Source organism: Meriones unguiculatus, chromosome 8, assembly GCF_030254825.1.
Source record: "Meriones unguiculatus strain TT.TT164.6M chromosome 8, Bangor_MerUng_6.1, whole genome shotgun sequence".
Taxonomy (NCBI): Eukaryota; Metazoa; Chordata; class Mammalia; order Rodentia; family Muridae; genus Meriones; species Meriones unguiculatus.
The window spans coordinates 25,552,425-25,563,717 of NC_083356.1; the positions used below are offsets into that span (position 1 = coordinate 25,552,425).

At 52.2% G+C, this 11,293-nt stretch overlaps 1 protein-coding gene across 2 annotated transcripts; it reads right to left on the reverse strand.

The window, feature by feature from the left end:
• Positions 1-7,660: 7,660 nt before the first annotated feature.
• On the reverse strand, positions 7,661-11,293 carry Ly6e (lymphocyte antigen 6 family member E). Of its 2 annotated transcripts, XM_021659883.2 has the most exons (5): positions 11,161-11,282; positions 10,613-10,728; positions 9,065-9,162; positions 8,557-8,676; positions 7,661-8,457 (listed from the first exon to the last, which is right to left on the reverse strand). In XM_021659883.2, exons 3-5 carry the CDS (start codon positions 9,132-9,134, stop codon positions 8,237-8,239), a joined length of 411 nt encoding a protein of 136 aa, XP_021515558.1. In that variant the 5' UTR covers positions 9,135-9,162; positions 10,613-10,728; positions 11,161-11,282; the 3' UTR covers positions 7,661-8,236. The 2 variants fall into 2 exon arrangements, with proteins under 2 accessions (XP_021515558.1, XP_021515549.1); XM_021659874.2 differs by lacking the exon at positions 10,613-10,728 and having other exon boundaries at positions 11,161-11,293.

Consider the following 11,293-nt stretch of genomic DNA (forward strand, 5'->3'; position numbering starts at 1 on the left):
GCCTGTACATTATATGTGAGAACAAACCCAAAATTGAAAGAAGGAACCTGGACATTGTAGGCTTAGATTTTTCAAACGTCTGTTTTTTTTTTTTGTTTTTTGTTTTTTTGTTTTTTTTAAGGTTCTTAAATGCCTCTTCCTCCCTTTCAATGCCCCAACCTTATGCAGGAGATTAGCAGGAAAGGGGGCTGTAGACCTCTTTTATCTACTTTCTGCTGATAAAAGTCAATGGGTTCTTTGGGGATTACCGAATTCAGCCATCAGGATACCAGCAGTCTAGTCAAATAGCAAAGCAGCAGCAATAACACTCATCAGCATCAGTGGATAGATTCAGTAGAAGCATCTCAAACTGGCACAAGTCCATCAAAGTGGCAAAACTCCGATAAAGCAGCCCAAGATGTTCTCTCTTAGAAGACCATTGAAGGATTCGAACAGTTGCAAAGAGCAGCAATGCAAAAAACATTCTCTCACTGTCTGTGGCCTTCTATTTATCCCTTCTCAGGGTCCACAGGAGGATGTTTTTTAGCTCACAAAAACCATGCCCCTTGAATGAGGTAAACTCCAGCTGACAAACATCACATGCTTTTTCTGAGGAGGCTGTTTTCCACGGGTGGGAGGTGAGGGGGAAGCATTCTCACATCCCAGACTTCGGACCAAAACAACAACAACAACAACAACAAAAACATATTCACATGACACAACTGAGTTTCCAAAGAAACCAGAAACTTCCACTTCAGAATACCTCTTGGTTAGAGCGGCTGGGCTGACCAGTTTATCCCTCTCTCTGTGTCTCACCCCAGTTTCTTCCATCAGTCCTTCAAAAAGCCCTGAGACTAGTGGTAGCCCATTCCTAGAGACACCTCCTGCTTATTGGAGCTCTGCCCTCTGTCTTTTAAGGTCTCATTACGAATTTATAATAATCTTGTCGCTAAAACTCTGTGGTCTGTGAACTTCATTACTGAATTCCAGAGATGAAAACCTGAAAGCCACTGGCCTTGGTGGCTTCAGAGTTCTCTAGGATCCTAGCTGAAAGAAAAAGTTCCTGCTCAGGATTCTCAAGACCAAGTTCTCAGCACAAAGGAGATTTATTTGCTCCAGAGGGAGAGAGGGCAGGGATAAGGAACGAAAAACAGTGGATAGAGGATGAGGGAGAAGGGGAAGGGAACAAGGGAGAGAAGGAAATGGGGGCAAGGGAGACGGGTTAGGAGTATTTGTCCTGGGGGACAAAGATCTGTCTCTGAAAAGAGAATATACCGACATGGCCCATAGTGAATGGTGATTTATAAAGATAAAATGGGAAACCCCATATTAGCATGAGCAGTTTAATTTTAATTGGGCATGTTAATTAGGTGAGCCAAAGGGTCTTCTGATTGCTGGACTTCATTACTTTATAGCTGGGCTTTAGTAGTCAGCCTCAGGAAGAGGTAGTGGCCAGATAAGGGAGTAGAGAGCGGTGGCTAGCTTTAGAAATGTAATCTAAACATCTGTAGCATGGCAAAGAGAATGGGAGAAGGGCAAGGCTTGCCATGCTTGCCATGCTTGAGCTGGAAGAGTCCCTTCGCTAGCCTCTGAAGCTACATTCACTAAGAACCGAGAAAGGCTCTTTCAAAGTCAAGGACACTCCAAATTTTACTGTATCACCCCACCCCATCAGTTCTGAGCAGGAAGTGGGGTGGCCCTGGAGGAGATGGTGACATTTCTGACAGCTTTATTATACCAAAGTCCAGTCTCTCTACCCAAACTTCCAGCCCAGAGAACAGGGAGTTAAAAGAACAAATTCCCTTGACCTTCTTTGGCACCTCTGCAGGGCTGCCCCTCCCATCCACCCAAGTACCTGTTACCCCACCCTAAATCTCTGAAGACTGCTGACCAGGCCGTAATGGACAGAGGAAATGCTGCTGTGTGGATAGAGGTGATGTAGGGAAAGAATATAGATTCCAAACCCTAGGTAGGTCTGCCTACATCTCTAGGTAGGGAGGACAGAGGCTCCAGTGGGGGCCAGAAGCCCCACCATACTGCCCAAAACTCAGCACTTGACTGTGAGGTGGGGACCAGACCCCTCTGTGTGAACCAGTTTTCCTCTCCCTGGTCTACCTTCCAACTTTTCAGCCTCAGGACAGCTGTGCTGTTTCCAGCACCCCTCCTCCCCACAGTGTGTTTGGGACTGACACAGAACTGCCACATGCAACATTTCATCCCAGGACTGTTCAGAGGCCAGAGAGTCCTAGGTGGCACTATTACAGCCCCCGTTTGTACCTGCTCCCCCTCCACCCCGTTTCTGTCTGTCTCTCTTTCTCTCTCTCTGCCTCCCCCCCCCCCCCCGCCCCATCTTCTCTCCCTCTCCCTCTTTCTCAACTCAAATTCTGGGCTGTTTCTCTTACCCCTCCTCCTTTCAAAAGTCAGGAAACCGAAAGCTAACTGCAGGCCTTCTCCACCTCCAGAGAGTCACTTTCGGATTCACTTTCGTTTCTCTCTCCCAGGCCTCTTGCCCTGTCTGAAGCCTGTGGTGCCCTGTCCATGGTCAGTTCTTAGTAGGACCCTGAATCTGAGCAGGGAGCTTGGGGTGGGAGCCCCAGGACAACATCCTAGGGTCCTGCTGAGTGAAAGCTTAGCCCTGAGTAGCTGGGGCTCACTAAGTCTTCCCTGAAGCGCTCGGTGCCCAAGGGGTCCTGGAGATCTCCATGGGTTGTACGAGAAATATGTACGGGGCATCCTCCTCTTGCTTACGGTGAAGGTCAGTGACGTTAGTGAGTGTGATAGCCCTTAGTGTTGCGCTCCCTACGGGGTGCCTTCATCCAAAGTACTGGGGGTGGGGGATTGGGTAGGATGGGGGGTGGGGGAGCCTGCTTCCGTTGACTTGAAAGCTGAAATACGCTCTGACTGTTGTGAAAGCTTCTGCCACTAGGGGCGCATGCGGCCCTGCCTGGAGGCTGGTTTGGAAGCACTCCCTCCCCACTGTCCTCTTGGGATTGGGTTGGTCCGCCTCTTGTCCCTGATTGTGTCTGTTGATCAGTTAAAGGGACAGGATGGCCTCAGCTGATAAGGGAAGAGGGTACGGGTGGCCCGCCCAGCTCTAGTGCTAACCATGCACAAGAGACCACAGCCACAGGCCACAACTGAGTGCCCATCTCCCAGACCCCTTGCCCTAGAGCAGACTCCCTCCAGCCCCCACCCACGGAGCCTTTCCACTTGCTGGGCAGATGCCTGAGGCTTTTTTTCCAACAATTCTGTCTTCCCTCTTCCAAATTTCTCCAGGGGTCTGGGCTGCCGCCTTGGTCCTCAGAATACAGAACGGGGTCCTGGGTGTGCTCAGAAGCTCACCCGCAGTCAGGCTGCCGTTCCAAATGAGACTGTGTCCCAGCCAGCCACCTGAGGCCTAAGAGCTGCCTGGGGGTGCTCTGTGTTGGCAGAGTTTCCAGTTGGCATGAGAACTTGGGGGAAGGGGAAGAAGGAAAGAGGGAGGTTCCCAGGGCCTCCAGATGGCCCCGGCTGCTGTGGCCACCAGGTGTGATGCAGTAGGCTGAAGACCTTCAGAGTTCTGTGCTGGGGCAGGTGTGTGTAGGAAGGGGAGCAGACTTGGAGGGAAGCAGGAAGCTCTCAAGGACCATTAATTTAATTAAGGTTTGAGAGGAAGGCTTGACCGGGCTGGCAAATAGGTCCTTTGGAACCTTACCTGCCTGGGAGAAATTTATTTATGCTCCTCTCTTGGGCTAGTGGACTTCTGGAACAAAGGGTCCCAAGAAAATGGAATTTCCTTAGAAACTTCCTGCCGGAACAACAAAAGGCTAGGGGCAATAGGAGGAAGAACCGGTCCCCTGGAGAAAGATTTATAACGTGTGAGACGTTGCAGACTTGGAGCTGGGGGAGGGAGGCCACACCTTGGCTGGACAGTGTATCTCCTGTCTTCTGTTTAAACCTTACCCCCAGGTTAAGACCCCAAAGGTGGGTTTAGTGAGGTCTAGCCACTGGATCTCTTTGACCCTCTTCCCAATGTGGCAGCTTTGGCTCTTTTAACTTGCTTATTGAGGATGGGTGGCCAAACTACCTTGAGACACTAGCTGCAATCCTAAGTGCTGTCAACACCTTTAAAGCTAGGCATGGAGGTCAGAGAAACAGCTGTACTGTCAGGGAGAGCAAGCTTGAGCATTGGCGGGTATCCAAAATAAGAGTGGTGAGAGAAAGGGAGAATTTTTTTTAAGTGGGTAAAGGCATGTGCTGGCTGGTTTCATGTCAACTTGACACACACTAAGTCATCTGAGAAGAGGGAACCTCAATTAAGAAAATGCCACCATAATCGGGAGTGGTGGCACAAGCCTTTAATCCCAGTACTCTGGGAGGCAGAGGCAGGCAGATCTGTGAGTCTGAAGTCAGCTTGGTCTACAAAGTAAGTTCAAGACATCCAGGGCTACACAGAGAAACCTTGTCTCAAAAAACTAAACCAAACCAAACCAAAACAGACAAACAAAAAGCCTCCATTAAGATTATGCTGAAGACAAGCCTGTGAGGCATCTTCTGAATAGTGATGGATGGGGGAGGGCCCAGCCCATTGTGTGTGGGTGGTGGTACCATCCCTCGGCTGGTGGTCATGGGATCTGTAAGAAAGCAGGCTGAGAAAGCCATGAAGAGCCGACCAGTAAGCAGATTTCCTCCATGGACTGCATCAGCTCCTGACTCCAATGTGCTTTTGGTGATGGTGGTTCATCACAGCAACAGTAACTCTAAGACAATGCATAAAATGTTTGCTATTGAAAGTGTAAAATTTAATGCAAAGCGTCACATCTCCCATTTCAAGTTCCAGTTCTAACTTAATGAATATAAGTTCATTAAGTTGCACAGACTCTGAGGATGGTTAATGTTTGGTGTTTTTGTTCACTCGCAAGCTTTTAAAAAATATTTATTTTAACTTAATGTGTGTTTTGCTTGTGCGTGTCTGTGTACCACATGCATGCAAGTGCCCCAGGGGACCGAAGAGGGTGCTATGAACTGGAGTTATGGACAGTTATGAGTCATCATGTGGGTGCTGGGAATTGCACCTGGGTCCCCTGGGAGAGCAGCAGCTCGTAAATGCTGAGCCATCCCTCCAGCCCCTGGTTTGCAAGCTTCTCTAAATAATAAAGTTCATTGAAAATAAAAAAATAAAAGTTTTAAATTAAAAGAAGTGATAAAAGGGAGAAAACAACAACAAAACTCTCTTGCTTTAATGAGCATGTGTGCACACACTCAGGGCTCTTGTGTCTCAGAACAAAAGATTGTACCAGGGTCACATGTTTGGGATTAGAACTGGAGTCTGGAAGGGGAACACACCTGCAGGAATGAGAGTGGGCTAGTGAGCTGAGGAAGGAGCTCCCAAAGCATCCACTGTGACTTATAGAACCCTTTACAAGGCCTTTACATCGCCCTCGCTGTGTTTTTCTTACTTTGGTATGCTGAGGGCTTTTCCTGCACACGCTCTCTTCATTAGATGAAGTCCAAGTAGGGAGGGTTTTCTAGTCTTCCACTTTGACTTTGCCTGAGCATGCTTAGTTTGTTGTGTGACGCTCAGGTGGAGAAGGGGTCCTCAGTCTCTGTCCCGGAGCCCTTGGGGCGGAGGGGAGGAGGATAAGCTTGTGCTGGGTGGGGCACAGCTGGCAGGGCCTGACTGGAAAGCCACAGTCAGTGATTAACTAGCAGCAGCAACAGGAAGGCTGGCCTGGGTCTGGAGGCAGGACAGGACCAGAACCCATCAGAGAGGTATGTTGGATCATGTCTGAATCTGAACTAGCATGGGCGAGGCTGGTGGCCCCACACCCAGCACCTCACTCCAAAGCCTGAGCAGGCCTCTGAGAGGTATCTGACGGCCTTCCTGACCTTTCTTGCCTCTGAACTTCAGGAAGCTGAAACCCAAATCTGGGGCACTTTCCCTCCTTTTTTCAGGAAGTGAAACTTGGCCCCTGGCACCAATTCTCTCTCCTACCAGGACCAGGCAACAGGACTGTCCCAGCCCCTCATTTTTCCTGACATCATCCCTGGAACTCTAACTCCCTCTGCCCACCTTTCTCTTGGGAGCAATCAGACCAGACCACTCACTCGTCCCAGTTTTCAGCCTTGAAAGGATGCTGCCCTGCAGGCTAGAGCGGAGGGTGGCTCAAGGGTCCCAGACCACAGGTGGCCCCAACTTTTGAGCTTGTGACACCTCCCCTATCACAAAGAGGGAGCCAAGTCAAGGCAGGGAGGAACCCAGAGTTTGTTAGACGTCCTTATCACTGCCTGGTGCTTTTCTGGCTCCCATGTTCCGGAAGTCTAACCCGGGGTCCCCACTCTGCTTTTGGTAGTTAGATCTGCCAGGGTCACAGGCCAGTGTGTCTAGGAAGGTTACCTAGATCTGTCAAGAGCACCACGGTGGATACTGTCTACATGGCGGCAGCCCAAGCTTCTCGCAGAAGACTTGACTCCCACGTTTCTCTACCGCCCTTCGATAGTCAAGTAACAAAGCACCTTTGTCCTGAGTCTCAGAGACCCCTTATTTGCTTTCCCGGAGCTTGTCCATTCTCAGTACGAGCCTGGGCAGAGCCCACCTGGTATGAGGCTAGTTCCTTCCTAGACCTACAGGGTTTAGGTCACGGGAGTCACAGTCTTGAGAATCATGGCACTGACGAAGCCACTGCCTTCACAGATTTCACAAGTCTACTCTGAGCCCCTGCTCTGTCCCCGTGTCTGACCCCCATTGGGCAGTATCCCTCACACACTGAGATCATAGCCAGGAACTGTGTGGATCCCCTCCCTCTGTGTATCACCCACCATTCCACACTTGGAAAAATCTGAGAAATAGCCTCCTTAGTCACCCAGACCTAAGAAGGGTTGCTTCAAGTATGTCTCCATTAGTCCTCGTCCCTCAACACTCACAGCAGCGAACCCCATTATGCCAGGTGTAGTAGCAACTGCCTGTAAGCCCAAGAATTTAAGTGAGACCCTGCCTCAGAAACAAAGAAGTCTTAGCGTCAGCTGTGTCGGCGCATGCCTTTAATTCCAGCACTCAAGAGGTAGAGGCAGGGTCACTGCAGGTTTGAGGGTGGCTAGTCTAACATAGTAAGACCTTGCCTTAAAGTATCAGAAAAAGAAAAGTGTGCACTGTGCACGTGCACAAGCGCTTGAGGGCACGTCAAACCAAACGAAGGAAAAAAAAAATTAAAGCCAGTTACAGGGCGGACACCTATCACTCGCCTGGAGCCCACTTCCACGGCTCGAACCGCAGTATGGTTTGTGAAGGGCAGGTGTCACACAGCAGGCCACCTCTGAAGTACCTGGTGCAGGCGAAAGCTTGGGAATATGACAGGCCTGGTGGGCCCACCTTTACGGGTAGCTGTACCTCTCTGCTGACTGACAGCCTGGGACAGCACACTTTCAGGCTCTCTTGTTTCCTTCCCTTCTCCCCCTTCCTCTCCTCAGGCTCTTCTCACTAAATGGGCCGGAATCCCTGGAATCTGCTATGCACACCAGGCTGGCCTGATAGGTATGTGTCCACTTCTGCCTCGATGGCATTAAAGGAACCTATCGCTATACTGTGCGTGTGTGCACGGTCCTTCAGGATCTCTTACGCAGAGCTGTGGGCTTGCAGGATCCTCAGGTTCCTAGGGACTAGAGGGGAAGAAGGACTCTGCAAGAAGGAAGGACAGAGATGGAATGGGTGTGAATGGTTTATTTGAGGCACTAGAGGAGCAGCAGGAAGCCAGCGTGGGCAGAGAGGGCAGGGAGGGACTCAACTGGGTCTGGGGGTGGGAGCCTTCGCAGCCCCCTGAATAGAGCACAACATGGGCACAGTAATGCCAGGGGAAAGGGTTTTTTGTTGGAAACAGAGGCCTTCTGCTCTAATGTCTTCCAGGTCCCCTTGGACCACCCCAGAATCCAAGTGGTTTCATTCGACTGAGCACACTGCTGTACATTCATTTTGGTTACATACTCTTGTCAGTGTGTCCACAGGATTCAGGCCTGGCCCTGGCCCTCCGAGAATACCAAGGAGGGTTTCACCCCTTTCCTGGTTCCCCAAGGGAGACCACAGGATTGGCTCTGGAAGCAAGGGTAGCCAGTCCCATTTCAACCGAGCAGATGTGGGTGCATTTGGTGCTTAGCCCTGATGCCAAGAAAGTATGGAAAGGGACTGGACATACCCAGGAGGTGCCGAAGGCTCCTGGGGTCCCCTGGGACCTAAAAGGACCTTTCTTCCTGAGCTGGGGAAACACGGGGGAATACACGGGGGCGCTCAGGGGTCCAGCTGCAGCAGAGTTAACAAGCTGAGCAGGATCCCAAGGCCCAGCAGTGGGATACTGGCACGAAGCCCAAGGCCGGCGGTGCTGATATTGCAGAAGGAGTGTCCGCAGCAGTAGGTGCTCATGGACGCCACACCGAGGTTGATATTGACGTTCTCCTTGGGGCATATCGGGGCGCAGCCCTTACTCAGCGTGTAGCCAAGGTCAAGATTTCCTGTATGGAAAGCGAGATTGAGGGGACAGACAGACACGGGCAGCGGGAGATGGGGAAAACCCCATGGATCTGGGTCAGGGAGTTGGCTGGTTAACTCACCAATGCCCGCAGCAGCCGATACCGTGACACAGTAATTGTCTGTGCTCTCGCATGACGTTGGCCACAGACATTTCCAGTTGCTCTTCTGATTGTTGCACGAAAAGCATATCAGGGAATGGGCTGCAAAAGGGACATGCTATAGGTGACACATGCCAGCTCCCTGGGGAAAGCCTTCCAGGGCAGGTGCCTTTGCAGTGGGGCCCTTGATACCCAAGCCTTTGCTGACGCTGAGCAACTACAACATGCTCAGCCGTACAGCAGAGACAAAACCAAGACAATGACAAGTGGTATCAGATTTTGGTGCTAGAGGGGCTAAAGTGTCTCCTTAAACACAACCCTGAGACTGAGGCAGGGGAACTAGGTCACTTGGCTAGGGGATGGAAAGCAGGAAGGCCAGAAGTTCACAGGAGGGCTGGCTCAGGAGGAGCCCTGAGCATCTGCTCTGGGGAAACAAGAAGGAAGGTCAGGAGGAGGGCCAAGCCACCCCTGGGGTCTCAGAGCTCCATACCTTGCTCCACACCCAGAAGGACTGCCAGCAGCACAGGCAAGAAGACCCTCATGCTGGAAGCGACAGACATCTGCTGAAGGCTCACAAGCCAAAGAAGCCTGTTGAGAGAGAGGCAGCTGATTGAAGGATAAGGGAACCCCACCTACCACCCAGGTTCCCGGCTTAGACAGCACCAGGCCCTGGGGCTGCCCGCTCTTCACCTCCCCAGGGAGCCCTCTGTAGATGGTTCCAGCATTCAGGACCCAGGCAGGGCAGGAAAACAGTATGCGTTCCCTGCTGCCCTGGGGGGAGCCACTGAGACATCTTCCTGTCCCCCTCACCAATCAGATGAGCAATCTGTGAGGCCTAAAGCCAGCCACGTGCTACAGTCACACTTAGCTCACACTAGGCACCATGTAGTATCTCAGAGTCTCCCCTCCCTTTGGAACCTGTAGGAGCCAGAATTTTCCTTTGCCCTGTTGGCTGCTAATCAAACCTCTACCTCAGAATACCTGCCCCACTCTTGCTGCTTTTGTGGCCAATTATTAAAAGAGCTTTTACCGGAAACAACCCCTGTCACCTGCAGAACCTTTCTCTAAATTCTTCCAATGGTACCCTCTAGTTAACACCCTTCCCAAACTTGGGGGCACCCAAGGCCGAGTAAGGGGAACCAAGAACTCTCGAATGCCACAGAAGCAGAGGCTTAGGGAGCTGGCTGACCCGAGGTCAGGTCAGTGGTCAGATAAATGAGCACGTGTGAACCCTAAACCTTCCCTGGGCCCTGTGAAACAAATGCAGGCCACTCCCTGGTGGTGGAGACGAAGGGACTAGAGGCCTCTGGGCTTCACCCATTCCCTTCTGTGTAAGGTGAGGACTCAGGACCCATTTCCGGAAGACAACTCCATTTTTCTACCTGTGGCTGGGAAGGGTGACAAGGAGCTGCCCGCGGCAGTCAACACGCTAGCCAGCTAGGTGGGCCTTGGGGTTTTTCTAGGCCCTTTGGCACAGGGTAGAGAAACCAGCTTGTTTGGTTTCAATGTCCTATTTTGAGTACCCTGGTGCTATAGGGGAGGAGAGTGGTGCCATCTGTTGAGTGGGAGAGGGGCATTCCAAAGACAAAGGAATAGGGGGTTGCTTACAGACTTGGGGAGGTCCTCTTAGAGGAAGGGAGTGCAGTAGGAAGTGAAGTTGTGGTGTCCTCCGGGACTGGCCCTAAGCCTCTCCTGTCCGGAGCCTTGCTGACATCTGGTAGTGGGTAGCAGAAGCTCCAGGTGGCCAAGTTCAATGCCAAGCCCAGTTGGGCCTGTCCTGGCTTCTCCTGTCTTTTCTATACACAATGAGGTTTTGGAACCAAGGGACCCTGAGCTGTCAGCAAGGAAGCTCTGGTGGAAGAGCCATAAACAGATCCAGGAGGAAACCCATCGTCCACAGGTGGACTAGTGAAGTACGAGTGCAGTGGTTGGAAACCAGTCCAGTGTGATGAGTCTGTCCACAGCCACCATCTGCAGGCAACCAACCGGGCAGGGCCGCCTAGGGCCCAAGAGCTCTCCTCAAACTCACAGGGCTCACCAAGGAAAGCTAGGTGTCTAGGGGAGGGCAGCCGGCAGAGGGAGTCCGTTCAGGTCCACCGGGCTAGCCGGCAATCAGGCGTAATCTCCGGAAACTCAGCATTGGTATGCAAATTCCTGGATAAGACAAAGAGCTGCCGCTCCTCACTCAGGGGAGGGGTCCTGCCTCTGGGCAAAAAGATCCACCTTACACGAGACAACAACCCCCACCCCCGCCTCTCCCGCTCTAGTTTACAAGGGTGTATCCCAAGCAGACAGGCGTTGGTGGAGTTGAGTAAGGGGCACCCAGCGAAAGCTCAGCAAGGGGCCTTTGCCTCCCTCTTCAGAAACATTCCGGAAAGGCTGGGGGATGGTAGGAATGGAGATCGCTGCAGGGGGACCTCCCAGGCAACCAACACGGCACCCGGGTACTGAGCGCGTGCCGAGCGCTGGGATCCCCAGATCCCACAAGCTGCGGCTAAGGCCGCCAGCTCTCTCCCAGCGCTTCCCCGCCGTGGCCCAGCCCTCGCGTGACGCATGGACACCTGAGCCCGGGTCCAGCGGACTCACCTCCGGGTGAAGTGGCCCCGAAGAAATCCCGAAACCTTAAGACGCGGAGCTCACCAGAGTCTGGAGATTCCCAGGCGGGCGCGGATGGCGGGGGCGGGCTTTGGGCGGGGCGTTCCCTGGGCAGTGGGCGGGT